Source organism: Aethina tumida, chromosome 1 (assembly GCF_024364675.1).
Source record: "Aethina tumida isolate Nest 87 chromosome 1, icAetTumi1.1, whole genome shotgun sequence".
Classification (NCBI taxonomy): domain Eukaryota; kingdom Metazoa; phylum Arthropoda; class Insecta; order Coleoptera; family Nitidulidae; genus Aethina; species Aethina tumida.
In genome coordinates, this window is record NC_065435.1 from 5,803,456 (window position 1) to 5,828,953 (window position 25,498).

The 25,498-nt window shown below is 32.6% G+C and overlaps 4 protein-coding genes across 8 annotated transcripts; 2 read left to right on the top strand and 2 right to left on the bottom strand.

Annotated features, from left to right (window-relative positions):
• Nucleotides 1-912: 912 nt before the first annotated feature.
• Nucleotides 913-2,889, bottom strand: LOC109594894 (5'-nucleotidase domain-containing protein 1). Its single transcript, XM_020010155.2, has one exon. It carries the CDS (start codon nucleotides 2,530-2,532, stop codon nucleotides 1,141-1,143), a length of 1,392 nt encoding a protein of 463 aa, XP_019865714.2. The 5' UTR covers nucleotides 2,533-2,889; the 3' UTR covers nucleotides 913-1,140.
• Nucleotides 2,890-9,606: 6,717 nt separating this feature from the next.
• LOC109594909 (endoplasmic reticulum aminopeptidase 1) lies at nucleotides 9,607-14,575 on the top strand. 3 transcript variants are annotated; one of them, XM_049961282.1, is made up of 12 exons: nucleotides 9,607-9,970; nucleotides 10,651-10,839; nucleotides 10,930-11,127; nucleotides 11,183-11,371; nucleotides 11,426-12,118; nucleotides 12,169-12,323; nucleotides 12,373-12,621; nucleotides 12,678-12,836; nucleotides 12,890-13,124; nucleotides 13,180-13,585; nucleotides 13,643-14,138; nucleotides 14,195-14,575. In XM_049961282.1, exons 2-12 carry the CDS (start codon nucleotides 10,800-10,802, stop codon nucleotides 14,336-14,338), a joined length of 2,964 nt encoding a protein of 987 aa, XP_049817239.1. In that variant the 5' UTR covers nucleotides 9,607-9,970; nucleotides 10,651-10,799; the 3' UTR covers nucleotides 14,339-14,575. The 3 variants fall into 3 exon arrangements, with proteins under 3 accessions (XP_049817239.1, XP_049817241.1, XP_049817240.1); XM_049961284.1 differs by having other exon boundaries at nucleotides 10,942-11,127; XM_049961283.1 differs by lacking the exon at nucleotides 9,607-9,970 and having other exon boundaries at nucleotides 9,992-10,839.
• Nucleotides 14,576-16,342: 1,767 nt separating this feature from the next.
• On the top strand, nucleotides 16,343-21,626 carry LOC109594889 (zinc finger and BTB domain-containing protein 49). Its single transcript, XM_020010147.2, has 3 exons — nucleotides 16,343-17,353; nucleotides 20,023-20,320; nucleotides 20,384-21,626. Exons 1-3 carry the CDS (start codon nucleotides 17,026-17,028, stop codon nucleotides 20,928-20,930), a joined length of 1,173 nt encoding a protein of 390 aa, XP_019865706.1. The 5' UTR covers nucleotides 16,343-17,025; the 3' UTR covers nucleotides 20,931-21,626.
• LOC109594878 (la-related protein 1-like) lies at nucleotides 21,622-24,550 on the bottom strand. Of its 3 annotated transcripts, none has more exons than XM_049961162.1 (4): nucleotides 24,405-24,550; nucleotides 23,969-24,049; nucleotides 23,462-23,921; nucleotides 21,622-23,218 (listed from the first exon to the last, which is right to left on the bottom strand). In XM_049961162.1, the coding sequence occupies exons 3-4, from the start codon at nucleotides 23,884-23,886 to the stop codon at nucleotides 23,077-23,079; spliced, it is 567 nt and encodes a 188-aa protein (XP_049817119.1). In that variant the 5' UTR covers nucleotides 23,887-23,921; nucleotides 23,969-24,049; nucleotides 24,405-24,550; the 3' UTR covers nucleotides 21,622-23,076. The 3 variants fall into 3 exon arrangements, with proteins under 3 accessions (XP_049817119.1, XP_049817118.1, XP_049817117.1); XM_049961161.1 differs by having other exon boundaries at nucleotides 21,622-21,822; nucleotides 23,969-24,054; XM_049961160.1 differs by having other exon boundaries at nucleotides 23,969-24,054.
• Between the last annotated feature and the right edge of the window lie 948 nt (nucleotides 24,551-25,498).

A 25,498-nucleotide genomic window follows, 5' to 3' on the forward strand; every position in this document is an offset into this window, starting at 1 on the left:
AGTTTTCAATTGAATTTAGATCCGCTGGCAAATCGAGGACCTCAACATGATTATCTTTTAGCCAATTAATTCATTTTTATTTGCCTAGAAGACAAGACAGGATCTCGTTTACTGATTCTTCCAATTTGTCTGTACATAAAAGGAGTTGGCCTTTTGTTAGCACGTTTTCTTATTATATTTTCAAGCGAATGTGTTGTCTCATATTTGTTAATAACATTGTAAACCATTTTTAGGGAGCATCTTTTCTTTCTTTTGACAACGCCAACAATATTTAGACCTTGATTTTTCTTGTCATTATTTCCCTTTTCTCTGGAGTACACTGTTTCTTTTTTTCTGACTAAAAGAGTTATTCAATAAAATATAAATCCTACTACTAATAAATTCTTACTATTAAGAGTATTGTTAAATATTTGAATACACTATTTCTTTGGCCACCAAATCAAACTAATGCGTTTAAAGTAATATCACAAAAATTTGAATTAAATTCTTACAGAATATTTAATTTTAAATTTTGTACTATTTCTCTGACCATTATACTTACCTAAACTAGGTCAATAGGTCAATAATAGAATGTAACAATTGGGAGAAAAAATAATAAAAGTAATTTTTATTTCAAGTAAACAAATATAATATATTTCTAAAGGTATATTGTTTGAACAAAAAACTTTTCAAATTTTTAAATATCATTTTTTCGCAATAATAAATCATCTTATTAATAGTAAAGTAATCTTTAAAATTAACAACTTTTTTATATATTACATAAAAACTGAACTAACTGACCTAAATTAACATAATTTGTTGTTTCTTTATGTGTAATATGTTAATTATAAATCTAATTAGATTTTAGAGCTTCCACACATTTTTTGTTGTTCGATCTCAACAATATACTGAGGCAATAATTGAGGTAAAAAATATGTTATAACAATAATAAAATTAATATTTATTTGAAGTAAACAAATATAAAAATATGTTGTGCAAGGTATTCGTAACAAAAATAAATAAAATAATTTTGAGTATTAAATATTAACATTGATTATATAAAATTTCCTACTTTAGTCAATAAACTGAAAATAAATAGCATAAAATAAAACATATAAATACTATTACATAACAGGTAACAACAGGTAACTACTACATTATTCAAATTTCCGTTTTAAATACATAATCTACCGGATAAGTAGCGACGAATTCTAAGCTGGGCACGCACAATTTAGAGTGCTTCTTCATTATTTGGTACCAATTTGTAACGCAATTCGTTTTGTGGCAGTGAAAATACGATCCCCAAACTGTCGACACCAAAAACTGACTGTCCGGATGCCAAGGATCATGTCCGTGCACTCCTTCGGCCTCCAGTTCTTCGCAAACGGCCACGGTGTCGCAGTGCGAGTGCACGCTGGGGGTGTACACGTCCTGAATCAGGTTGTCGCCGACGTAGAGGAATTTCGGGTCGGGTTTGTCGGAATGGATGGTCAGAAACTTGTGCAAGTCCTTCCAGTTGCCGTGGGTATAGATGTGACCCCTTTTTAATTCGTGGAACGGCGCAGGATGGACCTCCCGGTTGTCTTTTACGTTGATGAAGTCGCGGTTGAGGGTGAAGAAGCCTGGCTTTTTGGCGAAGCACACGATAATATCGAAGTAGTCTTTCCAATTCTCACCTAAAGTGTTGTAGGCAGTGTGGCTGGCGAAATCGATGTGGGAGCCGGTTATCAGGAATAAAACCTTCCCCCTTTGCTTCAATTCCGACAACCAGTTGAGTAAATTCTGGCTGCACTTGTAATAATACTTGTCGGGTTGGGTTTTCATTAATGGAAAGTATGCTCCCTTGTTTAATTGAAAATGCTCCCTGGCAAACATTTCTTGCAAAGCATCCACTACGTCTTCATAGATTGTGTATTTTTGTTGTACTCCTTGTTCTTCATCAATTGTGTCCACAGCCCTCGCAAACACCATGCTGGCTATAATGTCAAAGTAGTCTAATAAGGCCCGCATCTTAGTGGCATAAGGACCATTCCATGTCTGTAAAGGATCATTCACAAACAAATCAGTGGCATTCCAGTGCTTATCTGGGTAGTACCTAAGCACCTCCTCCTCTGTTAAAAATCTGGTACCATGTGTGGCTTGAATGATGGTGCCATCGGGGGCAAGCCTCAATAAGTTTCCATTATCATTATCAATTATCAGACCTTTCATTATGAAATTGTGATCCAGTGACTTTGATAAGTACTTTTTTGAGTAACCCTTATGATTTATCAGATAGTTAGCAATAATATCATATTCCATCTCAATCATGGCACCCACTTTGTATCTGGCCAGGGTGTTATCCAAATCAAAACCAATACAGTCATAGTCTAAAAATTTGAAGTCACCTTTGGTAAATTTGATGGGCATGTTGTGGCTTTGGCGGAATCGTCCTAAAAAATGTACACAATCGTATCTGTGACTCACTGGCAATACGTTGCATAATAGGTTATGTTTACTCCTCTCCAAACTGAACCTTGACAAACATGTGAAAATCGTTCGGCACAACGACATTTTTCCAATCCGTTTCCTTCGTGTATTCAGCTGTTCGAACTGCGTAACTCCATTCCTGTCGATTTCAAGCGACTGTGGTTATTTATTCGCAACATTATTTTGCCACATTCGAGTGCCCAATATTTCGCCAGAAATCTATTGGGTCACAGCTAACTTTATCGTGTCAATTGCACGATTATGTTACACGTTTATTTTTAAAAACGGTTATCACACTTTTTGTCGCTAATACTATGAACTTTACAACTGGATTTATCTATTAGAAATATTCTATAACAGTCCGACGCAGCAATTAAGTTGGGCATGCTGATTAAGTGGTTTAAGTTTAAGTATGGTCAACGAATCGTGTGATGCTGACATTGTAATTAGGGGCATTTTGTTTATATTGCATTTAAATATTTGTAAACCTGGTTACATACTTTCAGGTGCGTCGACGCTGCGAACTACGCATACACTGCCCAGCACAATATATATTTGCGAGTTTATTGGGAATTTGTAATAATTGTCTTACATATTCTTTTTGAGTTTTTATTTACCTTTCGTTTATATTTTGCCTTTGCCAACGCATTTTGCTTAAAATTGAATGAATAAATTATTTTTAAGGGATTTTTTAATGTACCTATAAATTGACATATGAAAATTTTTTTGTATTAAATATATATATATATACATATATATATATATATATATATATATATATATATATATATATATATATATATATAATTTGTGCGACTAGTTTACATATAATCAACAAGTACTACATTAATTATTAGGTAACTAATCTTAAGATAAGGCGTAATTCCACAAAATTAGCTCAATGTCACTTTAAGATATACAGTAGTATAGCAAACTTAATTAAAATATATTAAAATGTATGTACTACTTCAATTAGATGCCAGTACATTTTTCTGTTATTGTTGAGTCCAGTATGAAACTGATTAATAAAAATTTATTTTTAAAAAAATTGGGTGTTTTTTTTATTTTTCAATGGACAAAAATATAGCAACTTTTTACTTTATGGCCTATCATTGCCCTCTGTGAATTTAAATTGATTTTTTACTAGCAACCTTTTGCTTACTATAATTATATATAATAATCATTATTCTCATTAGTCGAAGTCAGACTGTAAAAAAATATAATTCAGTGTTACCAAGCCATAAAGAAACAGGACAAGATGGCTAAGACTTTACAATGGCTAAATAAGTCAATCGTTTCCCATATTATTAAAAAAATTAGAGAAACTAGCAAAATAATTTGTCTGAGTTCGAAAAACTTGAAAGAAAATCGATAACTGGATAATTAAAATGGCAAGAAATAATCCAGTCTTATCGACAACTGAAATTAAAGCCATCCTGGAGGAAATAGGACTTTCTGAAATTAGTTCAAGGACTCTGACAAGATGGTTAGTGGATGGGTTTCCTTTGACACCAGATCTACAAGATTTCTAAAGTTCCTATATTTATATGCAGTTCAATTCAGAAAAATATACAGTACGAAAAGAGTTTGATCCATCTGAATCGTGAAAGAGAAATCATGTGCAATAGAGACAGTAAGTCTCCCACTATGGAGTAGTTTCTACTGTCTCTGTCATGCATAATGTCTCTCTCTAAATTCATATGGGTCAGACACTTTTCCTACTGTATGTAACATTTTATAGAATAAGAATATAATAGTTTTTATAATAGATAAATATTATTTTAGCAGTTTACATTAAAGTTATGGTTAAAATATTTAACATTTTAAAAAGTTCTTATAATAATGACCACTATGACAATTAGTATAAAAATATTTTGTTTAAAATGAATATTACTACGTTTTATTTAATATTTTTTAATGTAATTATAAATTAACATAATAATGATGAATAAATGGTATTTTTTAAGAACACACAAATTAATTATTAATGTTTTTCCGCATTTAAAAAAAATAAAATTTGTGTGTCTAGTTTATGTAGAATCTACAATTGTTAATTATCAGCTAATTGCTTTTTAATAGACCGATTAGATAATGCGTAATTTAAAAAAAATAACTCAATGACGTCCTGATAAATATATAAATTTATATGATAATTATAATATATTTACTTTTTATGTAAGAATACAAGATAGAATCATTAAATAATTCTTGAGGTAAAGAAAACAGTTTTGCTAAACTTATAAATCATCGATTAATAATCTGATACAACTTATTAAAAGTGATTTTAGGAAAAGCGTTGTGAATATTTTTATTTTTCCAGTTTTTAAATTTATCTGCAACTTGAATGTGTATTTTTATTAATATATTAATAGTTTAATTGATAGATTAGATAGTTTTATCTAAATTAAAAAAAATATTTATAAAATGACATAATTACACAGATAAACTTTGTCATATTGAAAATTAAATATTTATTTGCATATTTAATTGTATTAAATATTGAATGAAATTTTTAGTAGTCAAAAATTAATTTAATAACAAATTGAACTTTAAATTTGGTTTGCCCCTCGTAAAAACATCGGAAATTAATCGAGGAAAACCAGTAAGTGTTTGATGTCGACGCCGGCGCTGGACAAGACCAAAGGAAACGCGGAAAATCAATACGAAACAAAGTCACGTGTTGAATATTTCTCTGTTAAAATGACAAGTTCGGAAAGGGAGAAGCTAATATTATGTGGGAATAATAAGAAAAATTTAATGTATGTTGCAAATATTTAGAGCTGAAAATAGAGGAATATAAGCGATTAGTTTTTGTTAAGAGTTTAAAATCGATAAGTGCAACTAAAACTGTTCACCCCTACTGTGGCTACCCCAAAACAGTCATTCACAAACGTTTCTACGCTCACAAATACACAAATTAGGTCCGAAAAACCACGAAAATAATGTGCTACTCAAAGTGTTTTAAATTAATACACCAGATAAAGACATCCTTGTATCAATAACTAATCTAGTTAGACAGGTATAATAGATAGTAAAAAGGCATGAGAATGATAAACTTCCTTTAGTAGTAACGTAGTAACATTAGTCATAATGCAAAAAGTAGGTCTAGACCTAAATAATTGATAGCCAAATAATTGACAGTATGCCACAAGGGTCTTCTTCACAATCCGCCGATGTCATCAGGCTGGAACCGATGGGCAGGTTCAAGCAAACACAGAATGGCAATTTAAGACAAGGTGGGTCCAAATAATAACTTTACCAAAAAAAAACCTAGCAATGGTCTACAGACATAACAGACACATTCTAACAGGTGGCTGAAAGAATATGTCTGTGCAGCTTTGAAGCTTCACAAAAAACGTAGCTTGACACCGCTTTTTACACGCACAATTGTCACTGTTTGTAAACTTTATCGATTCAGTCGTTGATTGGATATCGAGAACTGTGTCGATGGATTTGGATTTGGGCACACTGAAGCATGTTTTTTGTTTTCACTTTAGTAGCAACTCAGTTTTACAATAATTTATAACAAAAGTAACGTTTAATTTGTGATTTATTGATCATAATAAGTTACCAATCAAAAAATTATTATAATTACCATTGATGTTAGCACTGATAGTCAACTTAAATAGCTTGTTAAACTTAAAGTTTATCTCAAGGCAGTTGATTACAAATTCAGCTTCATCAACACAGTCACATTGAAACAAGTAAATTGTCGCATTATGCGAATATAAAATGGAACAAAAACATATAAATTATGCAAAAGCTGAAATGGAAGTCAAAGATGCAGATTTATGAGAGTAGGTGAAGTGTCACTTGAATTTCAGCTACGTTTTCTGTTTTTTTTTTTTTAACTTAAATACCGCCCTCACACATGGATTTTGTCACGTACTTTCTGTCCTAGATTTATAAAACCCCCCTTTTCATATACTGCAACCTTTCTTTACGAGCACAAAAGAGGTAAATCCACAACGTTGTTTTGCTAGTTTTATCTGACTTTTTTTACAACTACAACAAGCACGACTTTTGAAAGACTGTAGCTTTAGCGTTTTTATTCACTATTGTTATTATTGTTCAGATAACATGTACGGTAACTTTCTAGTAAAATAATTCACCGTTTCACCGGCTGGATTTTGTTCTGGACAAAAATAAACAAATGCAGTGGTGGACTATTTTACTAGATTAAAGTTAGAATAGTGTGCACAAAGATACATCTACAATTATATTAATAATTGGTGATTTTGCATCTGTTTCTGCTTGTAAATTAAATAATAAAAATTAGTGATGATTTTCATATATAGGGTGGTTTAATTAGCTGGTTCATAGAGAACTAAATCAATCAATATAAATTTCAGTTGCTACGTCTAGTTTTGTTTTTTGGAATTGAATTTTATAAACGTTAGTGCATATTTTAATTGTACATAAAATTCTGAATCATTTTCCTTTTCTGAACTTTACAATTAACAGATGTAAAATTGAAACGTTCATTCTTGGTATACACCTCAATAAAAGAGTATCCTAGAGCCCCTAAAAGGTGTCCAATGTATTATACAGGGTCTTTGGTATTTCCGCTTACTTATTACCTAAATATCAGTAACTTTCTTGGAACTATGATAAAAGGTAGTTGTACCTGAAGTTTGCCCTATGTTAAAATGAATATTTACTCATTTACATTAGAAAAAAAAGTGAAAAAAGTTCATTGGACTCGTGTAAGTCATTATTGTCGATTTTTGTGATAATATTAATTGATAAATATGAAAATTGAAATCATTAAAAGCACATTTATGGAAATATATGTTTTCCACAATTTTATTAATAACTCTGTAAATGTTTATTTTAGATATAAGGTGTTGGAGCATATTAATACAATATAAAATAATTTTGAGATTGAGATTTATTTATAATAAAAAAATATTGGCATTTGATGTGAACGGAAATACCAATTACCTTTTATATCTTTGTGAATATATATTTTGACTGTAACATATAAGTAAAGAAAAAAAAATTTAGAATTGTCTTCAGGGGACAACTAACATATATCAAATATTAATTAATTTGGTCGCAAATATATTTTATTTTTATTTTTTTTTTTTTTTAATTTTATAAATCAGAACATAAAAATATTCTCTTATTTTTTATTTGTTTGTTAATTTTTTTATTTGTTTATAACGAAATTTTTGTTGTTTTGAATATAATTTTTATTTTAATTTTATTAATTTATCTACCAAAAATTTGTATTTTGGTAGGAATATAATTTTTATCTTTATTATTTTATTAACCGAATAAAATAGACAAAGATAAAACAGATCAATAATGAAATATTCAAAATAAATATTATATTCCCGAAATTTAGAACCAAAATACAAAATAAACAAGTAAAAATTACTATAAATTATAAAATAATAATATTAATTACCATTAATATTTTACTTGTTTATTATGGAATTTTGTATTTTGGTTGGAATATAACTTTTATTTATAATTTTATTATTTTATTAAAACAAACACAAAAATTTTATTCCTGAAATTTGGTGCCAAAATACAAAATTCCATTATAAAAGTAAAAATAAAATAAGAAAATATGTTTTATTTACTTGTTCATTTTTTTACTTGTTTATTATGGAAATTTAATTTCGGTTGGAATATAATTTTATTATTTTATTAAAATAAACAAATAAAAATAAAATAGACAAATAAAAAGACGAGAAGAAATATTGTCTAACTTTTTATTTACATTTAAATTTTTTACTTGTTTATAATGGAACTTTATATTTTGGTTGGAATATAATTTTTATTTTTATAATTTTAATCATAAATAAATAAATAAATTGATCATGATTTGAAAATTATTATCTTATTTTTTATTTACTTGTAATTTTTTGTAATGAAATTTTGAATTTTAGTTGGAATATAATATTTATTTGTATAATTTTATTAAATTTACCGAATAAAAGAGAAACAAAAAACAGATCAATAATAAAATTATGAAATTAAAATTATATTCCTCAAATTTGGTACCAAAATTCAAAATTTCATTATAAACAAATAAAAAGTGAACTAATAAAAAGGCTGTTTACGATCAAATCAATTAATTTTTGATATACATTACACAAGAGTCATTCCCTGAAGATAACTATCTTAGGACACTCTGTATATTTTAAAAGCAAATAAATGTAGTGAAACGATTAGAAATTCAATAAACTCAAAAGTTTCCTTAAAATTCCAAAATTCAATAATATTTATAGGTTTTATTTGATAAAAAATAGTGTACTTCAATCTCAATTTTAGATTGTATCTTTTCTATCTCTTTTAGTTCTTCATAAATCTCTAATGAATCAGCATTTATTTTTAGGGGATCTTTCCTTTTCCTTCTTTTTGACTATCTAGTTGTCTGGTTAAGTAGTTATTGTTCAATGATGCAAAATTACCACTTAAAATTTCCATATAGTGTAGTTTAAAGAACTCATTAAATCATTACATAAATATTTCCTTATAATTTTTAAATAAATAAAATTGTAGTATTTTTTTTATACTAATAGATAGTTTTAGTGACCTTAACTATTATATTATAATAGTATATTACTAATACTAGGTTAGACATATTTAGAAATTTTAGATCTGTCTGTAATTGAATGCAAATTGATCAAGTGATATGATAATAAAAATAAAAAGAAGGTGGTTGACTGTGTTTAACGTGTAATTTTAAATACCAAAATTTTATTTTAAAGTACCTCGTATTGTTACAAAACTTAACAATTATTTAAAGCCTCCTGAAATTTACTAAACTAATTAATATAAATCCTAATTAAAACCTTGTTCTAAACTTTTAAACAAAAAATTTAAACCATAACTATAAAATTAACAAAACCTCTTAAAACTGATTAAAACCAATAAATTGTTGAAAAATTTGACCCAACACTTCAAGTAAACGCATCAATTCGACGTGAAACGGTTCAATCCAATCCAATCGTACATGATCCAATCTATAAACGTCGAAAACCGACTTAAATTAAAAAAAAAAAACCACCCCCTCATCCGCAATGGGGGGCGGCAATGGTGCGAGAAAACTCCTTCGGCGGCGAGATTAATGAAATCGGCGAGGGGTCAGGTGCCGGGGCCGTTTTAGGGATGGTAGAGGCCCGACATCGTGAGGGATGCGGACCGGGAACGGGACGGACACGGGGTGACTTGCGCCCCTCGGACCATCGTTCACGCGCATGATGGTGTGAGCGCGTCGATTTCGGTACATGTTGCCTCTTTGCCGGTGGGCAATTTTCCACGAACGAGTTTCGTCCTACGTTTTCGGGGAGTCCGTGTTCAGTCGCATCAGTCTGTGAAACTATTCGGGTCGCTTTTTTTTTGTTACAGAGAGTGTGTGAGAGAGAGAGAGGGGAGGGTGTGAATTTTACGCTGGGTCGTTTATCGTGGTCCGGTACGTGCTGGACGCTTAAAACATATCACTTAAGATGGATTGTACCGATTTGAATCTGATCTAGCGGTTGTTCGATGTGTGTTATAAGTAGAGGTGAGAATTATGTGCATTGGTGATGCGGCATGTATGCTTTTTTTGGCCTGTACTGTTGGGGGGTTGTGGACGGGGTGGTTCGTGTTATTGTTCAAAGGTTACTACAAATCATGCGCTGCAATACGGTCATTTTATCCGCATATGTTTGAATCAAGTCACACGTGTGTACCGGTACAGTTTTTGAGTAAAATATCCACTCATATTTTCACCAAAGTCCACATTTTGACCCCCATTTTTTTAGTATCTCACAAATTTAATTTATTTGTTTTATATTACCAATAATACCTTATTTTTCTTAGTAAATGATTCTTTAACTTTACATTTAAATCACAGTATAGTTAAGTATCTTAAGTTTCAGCTTCAAACCCATTTTCTCTTTAAAAAGACCATATAATTTGGTGTAGTTCTAAGTTTTATCTCTAGAATTAATAAGTAAAAACATAAACCTACATGTTGGTAAGTAATCAGTACTTAGCTTAAGTAATTAGCTTCAAAATATTTCTGCAGAATAGTAAAGTTACTCAAGTCTGGACTTAGAGTATTAAAATCTAGATAAAAAGCTCCAAAAGGAATGTTCCAGTATAAGCATACATGAAAACTACATAGATTAAGCTAGATAAAACTGCAATGCACATAATTCTTATTATCTAATTATAAAGTGTTGTTTGTTTTCCGGACAGCGGTAATTGAAACTAAAATCCATCCAGGTTTAGTCTAAATAAGAGTTAGTGTGGAGGGGAGATATCGAGAAAACCTGGTAAAGGTCTCTCTAGTAACCGGAGACCAAAGCATCGAGGCAGTAGTGTGGAGACGCGATCACCAGAGAGTTATGAACGATCAAGATGTTGACGATGTTGCATTTCTTACAGGTACAGATCAAACTCATAGTGCTTCAGCACAATTCACCCAATCATCAATCCGCAATTCATCATCGTTCATTAACCAACCCTGTGACTCAGGTGGTGTTGTAGGAACAGAGAGCCCAACCGGACATGGCCACGGACACCGGAACAGCCAGACCACCACCAAAAAAACCTTATACGAGAATAATGGCGTCGCTGCCTGTTCCCACAATCGGGCACTGTGCATTGCCACCATTGTTTTCGCCCTGCTATTCACCATCGCCCTCATCATCGCCTTCACCGGACCCCAAAGTGGTAAGCTTCGGACATCATTGTCCTTAGATTATCTACGTCGCACTTTTTATCTTAGATTGTACCTGCGCTGGCGAGAAACCTCCAAACTATGTGGATGATGACTGGAACATGACTAGAATGTTCATCCCACGGGCGACAAACGGACAGGTCTTCCCTTGGAATAACCTACGTCTTCCCAATGCCATTAAACCAATCCGATATAATATTACCATTCATCCAAACCTTACCACTTTAGATGTTAGAGGTAAGTTGCCAAACACTTAAGACGGTCACATAAACCCAATTGTGCATCTTTAAGGACAAATAATGATAGAATTCCACGCCGAACGGGACACCCACTTCGTACTCTTGCACAGTAAAAACATAACCATAACAGAAAAAATAGTCCAGGACAAAAGAGGCCACAATTTGACCATCAGTAGAATGTTAGAGTACGTAGGGGCCCAACAACTCTACATAGAAATCAAGGAGAAGTTCAGGAAAAGGCACAACTACACCTTGAAGATGATGTTCAGGTACAAGCTGAACACGGACTTCGAAGGTTTTTACATCTCCAGTTACGTGAACAAAGAGGGCGAGAGGCGATACTTGGCCACCACGCATTTCGAACCGACTCACGCGAGGTCTGCCTTTCCGTGCTTCGACGAGCCCCACTTCAAGGCTAAATTCAAAATGACAATATTCAGGGATCGGTTCCACATAGCCTTGTTCAACACTCCCGTCGCCAACACCGGCGACGTTGGGTTTTACATGGGTACAGGTCTTCTGGTCGATGACTTCCACGAAACGGTTGAAATGAGTACTTATTTAGTTGCTTTCATTATTTGCGATTACAAATATATTAACAATCAGACGGAGCGTGGTGTTTCCGTGTCGGTTTACACACCGCCACCGTTCATTTCTCAGGCTTCCTTCGCATTGAAAACTGCCACGCACATTTTGAACTTCTTCGAAGACTTTTTCGGAATTTCTTATCCTCTTCCAAAATTAGGTAAGGTATAGATAATTTGCTAGAAACTGGTTAGTATTCGTTTGTTGTAGATTTAGTAGCTATTCCTGATTTCGCCACTGGTGCTATGGAAAACTGGGGCTTGATTACTTACAGAGAAACAGCTATTTTGTATGACCCACATGAGACTTCCATCACTGCTCATCAGTGGGTTGCAACTGTTATTGCCCATGAATTAGCTCATCAAGTAAGTTATCTCCTACTTACTAGAACATGTTTCCAAGGTTTTTTTGTAGTGGTTTGGCAACTTGGTGACGATGAAATGGTGGAACGATTTGTGGTTGAACGAAGGGTTCGCCAGCTTCTTAGAATACATAGGTGTGGATAGTCTGTTCCCTGAGTGGAAAATGATGGATCAATTTATAAAAGATAAAACACAACCTGCCCTAGCTCTAGATGCTCTAAGTAGTAGTCATCCAATTTCGGTCTCTGTTCACGATCCGGCCGAAATTGAAGCTATTTTTGATACTATCTCTTACAGCAAGGTAAAGCATTAAATTAATAAAAACAAAACTGGAAGTAACATTGTGTCTATGTCTAGGGTGCTGCCATCTTACATATGTTAAGTAAATTTTTACAACAAGAAACTTTATCTAACGGAATTTCGGATTACTTATCTAGCTACAAGTACAGCATAGCTGAAACTAAGGATTTATGGAACGTGTTCAGCAGGAACTCCAACCAAACTTTAGAAGTCAAGGTGAGTTATCTCGATATTTATTGGAGTAGGTCGATAATTATTTTCTTCTTAAGACCATAATGGAGACCTGGACACACCAAATGGGTTTCCCTTTAATCACCATCACGAGAGAGGGCAATGAAATAGTGGCAAGTCAAGAACGATTCCTTCTGACCATTGAAAACGTCAACAGCTCTGTAAGAAGCAGACCCAAAAGTAAATTCGACTACAAGTGGTACGTGCCGTTAACCTTCATCACCAGCAATGACACTGAAACAGTCAACACCGTGTGGATGAACATGACTGATGGTACCACCTCTCAAGTTAGTTATCACAATAAAATTAACAACATCATTATTTCCAGTGAGGTTCGAAGTTAGCCCAGACATAAAATGGATAAAGGCCAACGTAAACCAGTCTGGATTCTACCGAGTGATGTATGATGAAGAGACCTGGCAGAACCTTATCCACCTCCTCAAGACCAACCACACCGTTTTAAATGCGGCTGATCGAGCCAGTCTTCTTGATGATGCCTTCACCTTGTGCAGAGCTGGAATGTTGAACGCCAGCATTCCTTTAGAAATGAGTTTGTACCTTTCTAAGGAGAGGGATTACATCCCATGGGCCACTGCCATCGAACATTTTCAAACCTGGGCCAGGAGATTATCCGAGTCTTTGTCTTACAAAAAGTTTTTGAAGTATATGCGACAGATCCTCACTCCCGTCGTCAACTACGTGGGATGGAAGAACGAAGGCACTCACTTGGAGAAGTACCACTACTGTTAATTAATTTTGTGGCAAACAAAATAATTTGGTTTTGTTTTCAGACTTATGAGGACGAAAATTTTATCAGCCGCCGTGCTGTGTGAGTTGAACGACACCATATCACAGGCCAAACGACAGTTTTATGATTGGATGCACAACAACAAATCAATAAACCCGAATCTTAAAGAAGTTGTTTACTCAGCGGGCATAAAATATGGTGGAATGATCGAGTGGCAGCACTGCTGGAACGTTTACAACACCACCAAGATACCCAGCGAAAGGAAATTGCTGCTGAAAGCTCTTGGCGTTGCGTCCGATCCGTGGTTGTTGCAGAGGTACCTGCTGGAGACATTGGACAGGAACATGGTGAAGCCGCAAGACGTTAAAATTGTACTGGCTGTCGTGGCAGCTAATCCGGAGGGGAGGTTGTTGGCTTGGAGACACCTGAAGGCGTACTGGCCGACTATGTACTCGCTTTTCGGCAACGCCACGTTCATGATGGGCGAACTCATATCAGCAGTTACTGCACATTTATCGACTCCTTATGACTATTTCGAAGTAAGTGTCACTTTCTATGGGTTAATTGAGGTGTTGATGGGGTTTATTATTTGCAGGTATCATCTTACTTTAATGGAATGAATGTTGGATCGGCCGCCAGATCATTGGAACAAAGTTTGGAGATCATCAAGTTGAACATTAACTGGGTTTCGCAGAACGAGGAGGACATATTCACCTGGTTACGAAATGTAGTTAAATAAATTTGTACTAATGAATGTATGTGTGTGTTTTATGTTCATATCTGTGTATAATAATGTAATTTTTGCGTGATCTAAGAATTTTATATTTTTATATGTATATACTTATATTGACTACATTATGTACCAAATTTTTATGTTGTATTATTTTTTATATCTATCTGTCTCTGATTCTAAAGCATACCTAGTCGTCGACTGTAAATTCTAAATATTTTTGCAATAACAATTTTTACAACCTAAGTGCATTTTTTATTGTTTCTAACCATTATTTAACTTTAAATAAAGGCCTTGGGAAATATTATTTATTTTTATGTCAACTAACTAAGGCGATTAAATGTATGATTTACTTTTTAACTTTTGATCAAAATTTTGTTTGTATACTTGGAAGTTTTCCTAATTGGAAGGTAAGAGATTCTATAATATAAACATTTTACTTTTTAATTTGTTTAAATAATTGTTTTAAAAACAGGTTGTTAGAGGAATCTTTAACTAGATATTATTAATAAACAATATCAAATATCGTACAACATAAAATATACTATTCACATCATTGAAGCATGAGTTTTATTCTTTGCATGAAACAAATATAAAACTTTTTATGTTGTATTTTTTTTTATTTTTCATTTTCTGACCCTGAAACAAACTCATTTAATAGTTAGGAATATTGAAAAAAGTATCTACAAATCACGTTGCCGTTACCTTTTTGTTATTTTATATTTTAAAATTAAAAGTAAGTTTACTTGAAAAATAAAATAATACACAACTAAAGTAAATTTAACATATTTTTGGTCAAATTTATTTATACATACAATTTAGTACATTGTATGTCCTCCTTCGTAGACCTTCTATGAAGTTACTCAATTTTTATTGGGATATATTGACCCATATTTGCGAAGTTAGAAGCTCTAGAAGAGTACTAGGGCGAGATTGATGGTTCGAAAGCCACCGTTTAAGCATATCCCATATATGCTCAATAGGGTTCAGCTCAGGTGACCTAGGAGGAAGTCGTAAGGTTTCTATAGCCGTTTCAAGTCGTTTGAGTACAATTCATCAGTGATGTGGACGAGTATTATTGTTAACAAAAATGTTCTCGCTGTTAGTAACTTGAAATTTTGGAGATATACCATTAATAATGTCATCGTGTCTGGACCTATATACAAATTCCTCCCCATATCTTAATGGAACCTCCGTGGAACCTTTGGTCTTTTAATCAATTTTGGATTTCCGTTTGGAATCGTTTTCATATTGAAACATATTAAGAGCATCATTTCTTCAATATATGGAAGGAAGAGGGACTACACCAGAAGAATTGAATCTTCCTCATAGTATAATTGAACCACCACCATATTTCAATGTAGGCAATGATGTTTAACCATCATAATAAACGTTTTGTTTCTTTAGGACATCTCAAAACCACATGATGTATTACAAATTCAAAGAAAGCTACTCCTCCACAATATAGTCCAGATATGTCTCCATGTGACTATTAATTATTTTAGTCATTATACAATTTTTTATGGAATACACAGTTTAATTATGAAAATTAAGTCCAAACTAAGGTTAGTCTCTCCTTCAGTGCCAAGAACCCATTTTTTTTTTGTGATTGTAGAATGTCGACAAAAAATTGTTGAATATATGATTATTTTATTAAATGAAAGATTGGGGACAGTCATTAATTGTTTTTATATTTCGAAGGTAATATGTTTTACTACAATTTTATTTTTGAATTAATATTTCTTATTAGAGTTGGCACCGATAAATCTACTTAAAACATGGCTTTAATTTTTTACAATTACAAAGTAAATAATAAACTTCCCTAATTACTAATAATAATTACTTACCTTACTTCAACAAAGGAGATATCAAAGTAGAAAGTTTAATCTTTCTAATTGTGAAAGTTGTACAAATGTGTTGGGCAGTGTATCTAACTTGCGGATTTAAATTTTAAAAATCAATACGCAACAATAGTAGTTCATTCATCTTTGCCGTGAAAGTTGTTTACAAATATGTACCACGTCCACTAAAATTGCATAAACTTCATATTCGAGTGCATTAAAATAGGTTTGACATTTTACCTGTTTAAAGAATACAGGTTTCCGGCGATAAAAATTAAATATCCCGAAACGTGAGCATTTAAAACTCGTTTTGCGCAAATTGTTTATTTTACCTTCTGTGTCCGACCGATTGTTGCGTCTCGATCAAGAAAATCGTGTGGTGCGTGTGCGTTAGTTAGTTGTCGAAATTCGAACGTCGAATCGGCGTTTGGTTCACGCGAGATGGGTAGCGAGATAACAATGACCATTTAAACCGTGAATATCCGCATGTTATTTAATTTCCATCCAACGTAAACCCAGTTCATGAACCTTTGGGTCGCTTGAGGTCTTGACTAGAGATGGCGCGCGCCGCCGTATTTATAAATTAGTTTTAGTTTTGCCGTAATTTTTTATTAATTGTTCAGTGTGGGGTAACTTTTTTGGCAATTTTTGGTGGTGACTTCAACGAGCGATTAAAATTCGTGCGTTCGCACCCACGCCGGACATTTAAATGCTTTCATATAAGTCGGTATAACAGTGAACTGTATGTTTTCCCTCCAAAACGGACGCCATCTGGCCAAAATGTACATTTGTTTTGTTTGGCGTTGCGTGAAGAAATTGTAGTGGAACAATCGTCGAAAAGTGTGATTTTCTAACATGTTTCAAACGCCCAAACGTCGAAAGTTATCGACCAAGGTGCCGGGCAATAGAAATGTGACGCCCAACGGCCGAGTTTTAAAGGTAAAAAGTGAAAACGGTGCAGACAAAGAACCGGTTAACGGAAGATCGCCAGGAACGGAACGGAATGATAGTGTTGGACATTTAACTTCGCCATCGGAAACGAAAAGGGGCAGACCGAGGGCCGAGTCGTTGAACAGTTTGATATTGATGGGGTCCACGTCCCCCAGCTCGATAAAATGTTCGTTTTGCCAGAGAGTGTTCCCCAGGGACAAGTCGCTGCAGGCTCACTTGAGAACGCACACGGGTTGGTATTTAAATTCTATGTTACGTTTAAGTGGGACGTTTCAGTATCACGATTTCGTTAATTGTGCGTTGGTCCCGACGTTTAGTCACCAATAGCTTTAATTTACCAGTTTTGTGTTATCTAATAAGTTTTGGATACACGTTATAATTGACTGAATCAACAGGTATCATGTTGTCATTTTTCAATAGTTAATTCAAAGAATAATGAAACGAGAATTTCAAATTTTGCCATCACAGTAAATTGCAGATAAAAATATAATTGTGTATTTACATTTTATTTTATTAGCTCACCACTTTTCATTAATATAAATCCTCTAATGAAAAATTGTAAATTAGGACTTCTTTGTTGTTATCTGTTGATTCAGCACAAAACTTTGTATTATATAATAAATAATTAAAAGGTATATTTACTGATTTAAGAGTCAGAGAGGGCCAGATTCTAATAGGTCAGGTATTGCTCCATAATACATACTACTGAATAATAATAATAATTGGTCAATCTTCAGTTATATAAATATTTATTTGGTCAAAAATGCTTATACTTTCGAGCAACACCCACTCTATTTTTAAAACCAATAGGATTCATGAAATTATTATAACATAACATAACACATAATTTGTCTTGTTAAAATTATAATATAATTTTTTATGAATATTTTGTGGTGTAAGGTAAAATATCATTTTTTATAAATTGACTATTAAAAATACCTTCTAATGAATCAGAAATGGCTGGTTTGTTATAGCTACCTCATACTTGGGAATGGATAAATTATATTCCATAAAGTACATACACACATAAGTGGAATATGTATAATAATAAGTGTATAAATGTATAAAAATCTTCACTTATTTCTAATCAGAAAATATTAAATAAAATACATAATATTTCCCAGTTACATAGAAATCTAATTGGCTTCATAGTTATTTTAAAACCAAAGAAATTCTTATAATTAATATGATAAAATTTGATTCTGAAAATTATTATATATTCTGAATACATTTGGTTAATAATTCTTTATATTGGATGTAATAAAAAATGTTTCAAGGTAATATTTTTAATAAACTTATGTCTAGAAATTAATAGTTTTGAATGTTTTGTGACATAAAGCAAAATTTTAATTTCTGTCCATTAAATTATTGTTTTGAAATAGCATGAAATAGAAAATAACTGATTTATACTTCCTGATAAATCAAAAAGGTCACTAATTTACTACTAATATGCTTTTAAAGTGGACAATATTTATCATATAAAGTTTATATTTAACTAAATGGTTATACTGATTATTTGTAAAATACTTTCTTTTTTAATGTAAATTGATATGATTTAATTTTTCTCAGTTATATAGAGATCTAATTGGTCCACAGTGCTTATCGTAGTTTTAAAGTTACACCATTTCATTTTTAAAACCAAAGGAATTCAAATAATTAATATGATAACATTTACTTACTTTACTTTTGAAAACTTATGTTTAGGTAACACAGTAATAAAAAGTGTTCCAAGACAATAATTTCAGTAAATTTATATCTGGAAATTAATAATTGTGAATACTTAATGATATACAGTAAAATATTAATTTTTGTCTATTAAATTATTGTTTTAAAATAACATGAAATGGAAAATAACTGATTTATACTTTTTGATAAATCGTAATTGGTTAATTTGTAATTTACAACTTCTATACTCTTAAAATGGATAATCTTTTTATCATATAAAGTTTATATTTATGTACATGATTGTACTGAATATTTATAAATTATTTGTTTTTTAATTGTAAATAGATATGACTTATTTTGTCTCAGTTATTTGAGACTTAATTGGTCCACAATCCTTATCGTAACTTTAAAGTTACATCATTTCATTTTTAAAGCCAATGAAATTCATATAATTAGTGTGAGAGAGTTTGATTTATAAAAATTATTATAAATTTTCAACATTTCTATTTAATTGTTCAGTTATTTTTCCTATTGGATGTAATAAAAAATATTTCAAGAGAATAGAAATTAATGGTTTTGAATATTTTATTATATAATGTTATATTAACTATTGTTTCAGCACAACATGGATAAGAAAATATGCATTTTGCTACCAAATCCTTATCCTTGAAATGGTTAATTTTTATCACAAAATTTATATTCAAGTACATGATTTGTATATGACTATTTGTAAAAGATTTTTTTGTTTGTAAATAGAAATGACCTAATTTTTCTTAGTTATATAAATATCTAATTGGCCTACAATACTTATCGTAACCATAAAGTTATTTTCAAAACCAAAGAAATTTATATAATTAACGTGAAAGAATTTGATTTGTTAAAAAAAATTTTGAAAACTTTTATTTAGTTATATAGTTACTCTTTTTTATTTAATGTGAACTGTTAAAAAAATGTTAATTTACTATTGTTGTTCTTTACAGTATCATAAAAACTATTATATTATTCTATAAAATGTTACTTATATTTTTCGGAATTTAGCTGGACATTTTGGCTTACTTATAGTTTCACTTCGACCAATGTGGTCAAATAATTATAATAAGTAACACCATTTTTATAAATAAAATTAGACTGTCACACTTCTGTATCAAAATATTTGTAGCAACTTATAGTTTGAATTGCATATAAATTGCTTTTCTTACTTCTTAAACTGTACCAAACAATATTTTCATTTTTTAGGTGAAAAACCCTACGCATGCGACTTCCCCGAATGTACAAGACAGTTCGCCCAATCGGGCCAGCTGAAGACACACCAAAGAATCCACACAGGCGAGAAGCCGTTCGTGTGTGCGGCACCCAATTGTAAGAGGCGGTTCAAACACGCGAACCGACACTGCTCCGACCACCCAGACTCGCAGGTCAAGAGGCAGGTCGTCAAGATCGAGAGGACGTCCGACGGCGGCTCCGACGACGGCTCCAGCGTCGACTACGACTCGCACAACGCCCGCGTGAGGGAATGGCTCAGGAACTACGAAAAGTAATTGACCATTTAAACGGCAACACCGGACGTATGTGTAGTAATGACCGATATTGTTTGTAGGCGGAACAAGAGCAATGCAGAAAACCTGGACACGACGCCGAAGAAGTCGATCTTCGGACGCGAGGAGGAGACGGTGTGCAGCAGCGGCAGTTCGGCGTACTTTTCGAACTGTTCGTCGGCGAACCTGACCGACGACAACGAGAACTCGCCGCAGTCGGACGCCAGCAACACGTCGTACGACCTGACGCCCTTGAGGAACTCGTCGTCTCTGAAGTTCCCCAAGAAACGGTGGCTGAGGGAGGCGGTCCAGGACCAGCATATCTGGGACAACGGCAACGATTTGGCGCATCCGCTGAACTGGGGCGAGGAGCTTTGCTCCAACGGTGAACTGGAGAGGGGCAAGGGCAACGGTGAGGTGCAGATTGCGGTCTGTCTGGAGGAGCAGCCCTTGCCTTTGGTGAAGCCCAAGGAGGAGAACGATGAGAACCAGAAGAGGCCTTCAGTTTTGGTTTGTGTGCAGGGTGGCAAAAGGAAGGAGATATCTAGTGATGAAATCCAAGGTGCTATGGCTTTAGTTGAACTAAAAAATGCCAACATGCGGATTTAAAGTAGTACAAGACTGCTTGTGATAATTAGTTTTTATCCTGTTTCCATGTTTTGTTTCTAAATTTTATTTTTCACACGAATATTACTCTTGAATGAGGTTTTATATTGTTTAAATGTATTTATAGAATTGATGTTATTGAGTAGGGGCATTGGCAACAGTTTATTGATGGTTTGACTGGACTTAAACCCTTAAATGACCGTTGACAATGTTGACATTGACAATACTGTTTAGGGTAATTGTGATGTTAAGGGAAAGAAAGGGTAATGTTTTTTTATTGAAGACATGCACAAATGTGATTGTTATAGTATAGGTATTTATTACAAATATGTTGGTATGCAGTTACTTTCTCTAGGGATTGGCAATTTTTAAAATATTTATTCGAATTTTTAAACAATTTTAATCAGTTTCAGTATTATTGTCTCTTTGGTGAAACATTTCAAATGTAATTAGTATTAAAGAAACTTATCGTATTTTTTCTGTCTTATTTTATCAAAAATGTTGCGTGTTTTTCATTTAAGTAAATACTGTTCTAAGTATTGTTATAACCAATTTAATAATTTATTGGAAAAATACGTAATGTTTTCGAGATTGGTCACTTATAATAAACTGCTAATATTTTTTTGTAGTTATTTATTTTTATCAAAACTTTACTCAATTCTAAGAGTTGTCTTTATAATAAATATATTCGTCTTTAAACATGAGTTTTAATAACAAATGTCTCAAAAATTATATGAAATTCAGTGTAAGAGTATGGTTAAAAAAAATGACTCGATTAGAAGAAACGTATCTTTATTCTAAATTAGACATAACAGAATTCTTCTGTTCTTCAGATTTTCTTTGAACATGCTACTTATGTGAATCCAATGGTTCAGTGTGGTCACAACAAGTTTTCCTGAAGTAACAAATATTAAAATATCAATAAGTATATATTAATTCCTAAATATGAAAATTAAATTAAACTCTGGCGTTCACTGATTAGTTTGATGATGTCACAAAGAGTCATCAGTCAATTAAGGCATCTTTATAGTCTTCTTAAGGCTCCAGTTTTTGTTCAATGTTATTTCACCTAGTAAAACATCAGTAAAATACAAGAGTAGCCAGAGAAATAACGCACATTTTTATTTATTGTTAATTAGGAACATCAAACAGCTGGATTTATGGTTTGCCTCTGAGTAGCCAGCGATACATCCAGAAATTTTTGGTACATCATAGACAGAAGACAGCCCTCCCTTCCTCAGTCTTTGAAGGTCCTTATTCTTCAAGTAGAGGTGGTATTTCAGGACTCCTGAGTGAATGTGTGGGTCATTGTACAGATCCAACTCATTGTTGGTTTTAAAAGAATGATAATGATCAATATATTCAATATTTTGATTTTTAATCATTTACTCTTCTCTATTATTCCAAACCAATAAAATATCCATAAAATAATATTAATCTTATTATGAATACTGTTGAGACTACAATTTTTTGTAGAGAGGTCTGTACATCAAACAGCTGGAGTTATGGTTTGATGTGCCACTAGGTAGCCAGCGATACATCCAGGAAATTGTGTTGCCTTACATTAGAACCCTTCAAGATTAAGTTTTCCAACAGCATAATACTGGATCTCAAATTTCGAGGATTACTTTGGAGTGTTTACAACATTCTTGTGGTACATCATAGACTGAAGACTTAGAAATACAGCCCTCAATTCTAAGTCTTTGACGGACCTTATTCTTCAAGTAGAGGTGGTTCTTCAGGACTCCTGAGTGAATGTGTGGGTTATTGTGCAAATCCAACTGATTGTTTGTTTTAAAAGAATAATAATGATAAATATATTCAATATTTTGACTGAATTTTTAATCATTTACTTTTCTCTATTTTTCCAAATCAATAAAATAATATTAATCTTATGAATAGTATTGAGACTACAATTTTTTGTAGAGTGGTCTGTACATCAAGCAGCTAGAGTTATGGTTTGAGGTGCCTCTGGGTAGTCAGCAATACATCCAGGAAATTGTGGAACCCCATTAGTTGCCTTACATTAGAACCTTTCAAGATCAAGGTTTCTAACATCATAATGCTGGACTCAAATTTCAAGGATGGCTTTGGCTTCCAATATTCTGATGTAAATTTGTTGTCATGGTCAGCAAAATCTCCGGGCTCATCACCAATTAAACACTTGAGGTACATCATAGACTGAAGACTTAGAAATACAGCCCTCCCTTCTAAGTCTTTGACGGACCTTATTCTTCAAGTAGAGGTGGTACTTAAGGACTCCCGAGTGAGTGTGTGGATCACTGTGTAGACTTAACCCATTGTTAGTTTTTTACGAATGATAATGATCATTATATTTAAAATTTTGATAATTTACTACTTTTTGTTATAAATCAATCAAAAGTCAATGAAATATGACTAATGGTTCTGGGCGTTCTATTGTCACTGGAGTATATTAAGTTGATTTTTTCAAATTTTCTTGAATGTGTTATTTAAGAAACAATATTTATAACAAATATTCATCGAAAGATAAAAATGGGTATTATAGTAATTACCTTCTATGTTCCTGCATAATTATTTTTGAGTATTCAATATTTTTCAAGTCCAGTTCACTAAATTCCCTATGTCTCGCCTCTCTAAAGTCCCGATAGCTCTTAAACTCATCCAAATACTCTTGCAATTCGGGCCTTATGCGGAGCAAATGAGCGCCCTCGTGAATTTTCAAAAATGTCCAGAACATGTAGAGGCCGTAAATTCTGCCCTTTCTGCAGTCCAGAATCGTAAACTCTTGAAAGTCTTCCAACACATTGGGCCTGAACGTTATAAGCAGAGAAAAGCAGAAAAACCTGAACAAGTGTTTCAGACTGAAGTACGCGTCGTGTTCGGCGTCCTCCCAAGCCAGCGTCTTAAATTCCTTGTACGTTTCGTCGCTGAAATCGAAGCGAAGAAAAAAGTTCCATATGCGGTAGAGTAATTTCATGTTGTTGGAGTTTCCGTAGCCCACCTCCTCTCGTTCTAGAAGTATAAATAAAATATCGACTTGTTTTAAACATGTTTCTTACCTTTCAAAGAATGTGCTTTAAAAATTAAATAATTTTCATGATTCCATTCACGGTAGGTCTTATCCTGGAATAGGTGAAATGCTGTCCTGAAACAATAATAGTATAACAAAGTCGGTTCTAGACCACACATCCGGGTGTTTATGCGACGTAACAGAAGCTTCTAGGGCTTGTTGCAAGCAGTTTCCTGCTCCAAAGGGTGTATGTGTGCAGAGGTTGATTGTTGGAAAAGGTTAAAGGGATAGTAGTTGTTGGGGGGTGATCATAAAATCATTAAGGTATGTTCGAATGGAGCAACATTTACTCTGGGTTTACTCCTTTACCGCAGAAATCGCTCGTGAAATTTCCGCATTGTGGTAACTGTGGATCCTCACTGTATGGCCGCATTTAAATAAAATATAATATTTGCAACAAAAACCTTATTATTTACAGTACTTACCATTGATTCATGACAAAACAGATTTAGATATAACAAAACAAACAAGAAATTGACAAACTGTTGGAACAACAAAAAATTTACCACGTATTGTTAGAAATATTGCGGCAAATAATTTAAATGCATTATAAAATAAAATTATTTGCTTATTAAAGTACTAAACTGTCAAAAGTCAAAAATAAAATTTCAATACAGAAATCTGCTTTTTAATATAGGTGTGCTAGTTGGTACCGAAGAAAACTGTAAAAAATACATCTAGTAGGCTTTGGATTTTATGCAGGTTTCTGGTAATTTAATTAGTGATGTTTTGTTTTTGTAGGAAACATTCTGTTTACACTAGAAATTGGTAGCTACTGTGAAAGAAACCATTTTAAATTTCATCCCGTCACTCTGTCGCTGTGTCGTTTGGCAGACGTTGGAGCAGCCGTGCAAAATAATATTTCTCTATATGTAAGTAAAGTTTATTTGTATTTATTATTTATTATTTATTATTATTTATTATTGTTTATTAATATTTATTATTTATTATGTATTATTTGTACAAATGTTTATTTGTTCGATAATTTAATCGATTTAAACAATTCGTTGAGAATATAAGTAATGGCGGCTCAATGTGCCAAATGCCCATGCAAATAATTTTCAGTTTTTCGTCTTACATATTGTACTGGAAATTCAAAATATGTTTTTTGATGAAGATTATAGCATGAAATTTAAGAGTATGCAGGTGAATCCTGTAAATTAATAAATAACTTAAGTTTTTTATTCCAGAATCTTCTCTTCCGCCTAGGGAGGAGTAGTTGGAGTGGAGGTGATCTGTAAAATATTCGTCTAACCCCCGTCCTTGTGTGCATTAGAGCAATCGTGGACAAGGAATATGGAAAACACTGAAGATGAGTAAGTAAATATTATTTTAAAATTACTTATCATTTTTGGGGTTATTTACTCGTTGTATTCTTGAAGGGGCACTTCTGTTATTATGTAAAACATGGCGCCTTACCAAAATAATTTGTTAATGTCAATTTGTTGTAATATGAGTTTTATCTGGAATTTTTAATATTTAAAATTTACATTTTAATATTTAAATTTTTAAAATTTAA

Excerpts from the sequence above, each read along its gene's own strand:
- LOC109594894 (XM_020010155.2), bottom strand. The coding sequence starts at position 2,532 with ATGTCGTTGTGCCGAACGATTTTCACATGTTTGTCAAGGTTCAGTTTG.
- LOC109594909 (XM_049961282.1), top strand. The coding sequence starts at position 10,800 with ATGAACGATCAAGATGTTGACGATGTTGCATTTCTTACAG. Across the intron at positions 10,840-10,929 it reads CGATGTTGCATTTCTTACAG|GTGGTGTTGTAGGAACAGAG; the intron begins GTACAGATCAAA and ends CCTGTGACTCAG. Across the intron at positions 11,372-11,425 it reads TACCACTTTAGATGTTAGAG|GACAAATAATGATAGAATTC; the intron begins GTAAGTTGCCAA and ends TGCATCTTTAAG.
- LOC109594889 (XM_020010147.2), top strand. The coding sequence starts at position 17,026 with ATGTTTCAAACGCCCAAACGTCGAAAGTTATCGACCAAGGTGCCGGGC. Across the intron at positions 17,354-20,022 it reads TCACTTGAGAACGCACACGG|GTGAAAAACCCTACGCATGC; the intron begins GTTGGTATTTAA and ends TTCATTTTTTAG. Across the intron at positions 20,321-20,383 it reads TGGCTCAGGAACTACGAAAA|GCGGAACAAGAGCAATGCAG; the intron begins GTAATTGACCAT and ends TATTGTTTGTAG.
- LOC109594878 (XM_049961160.1), bottom strand. Across the intron at positions 23,922-23,968 it reads TAAAGCACATTCTTTGAAAG|AACGAGAGGAGGTGGGCTAC; the intron begins GTAAGAAACATG and ends TTATACTTCTAG. Across the intron at positions 23,219-23,461 it reads ATTATGCAGGAACATAGAAG|TCTACACAGTGATCCACACA; the intron begins GTAATTACTATA and ends CAATGGGTTAAG.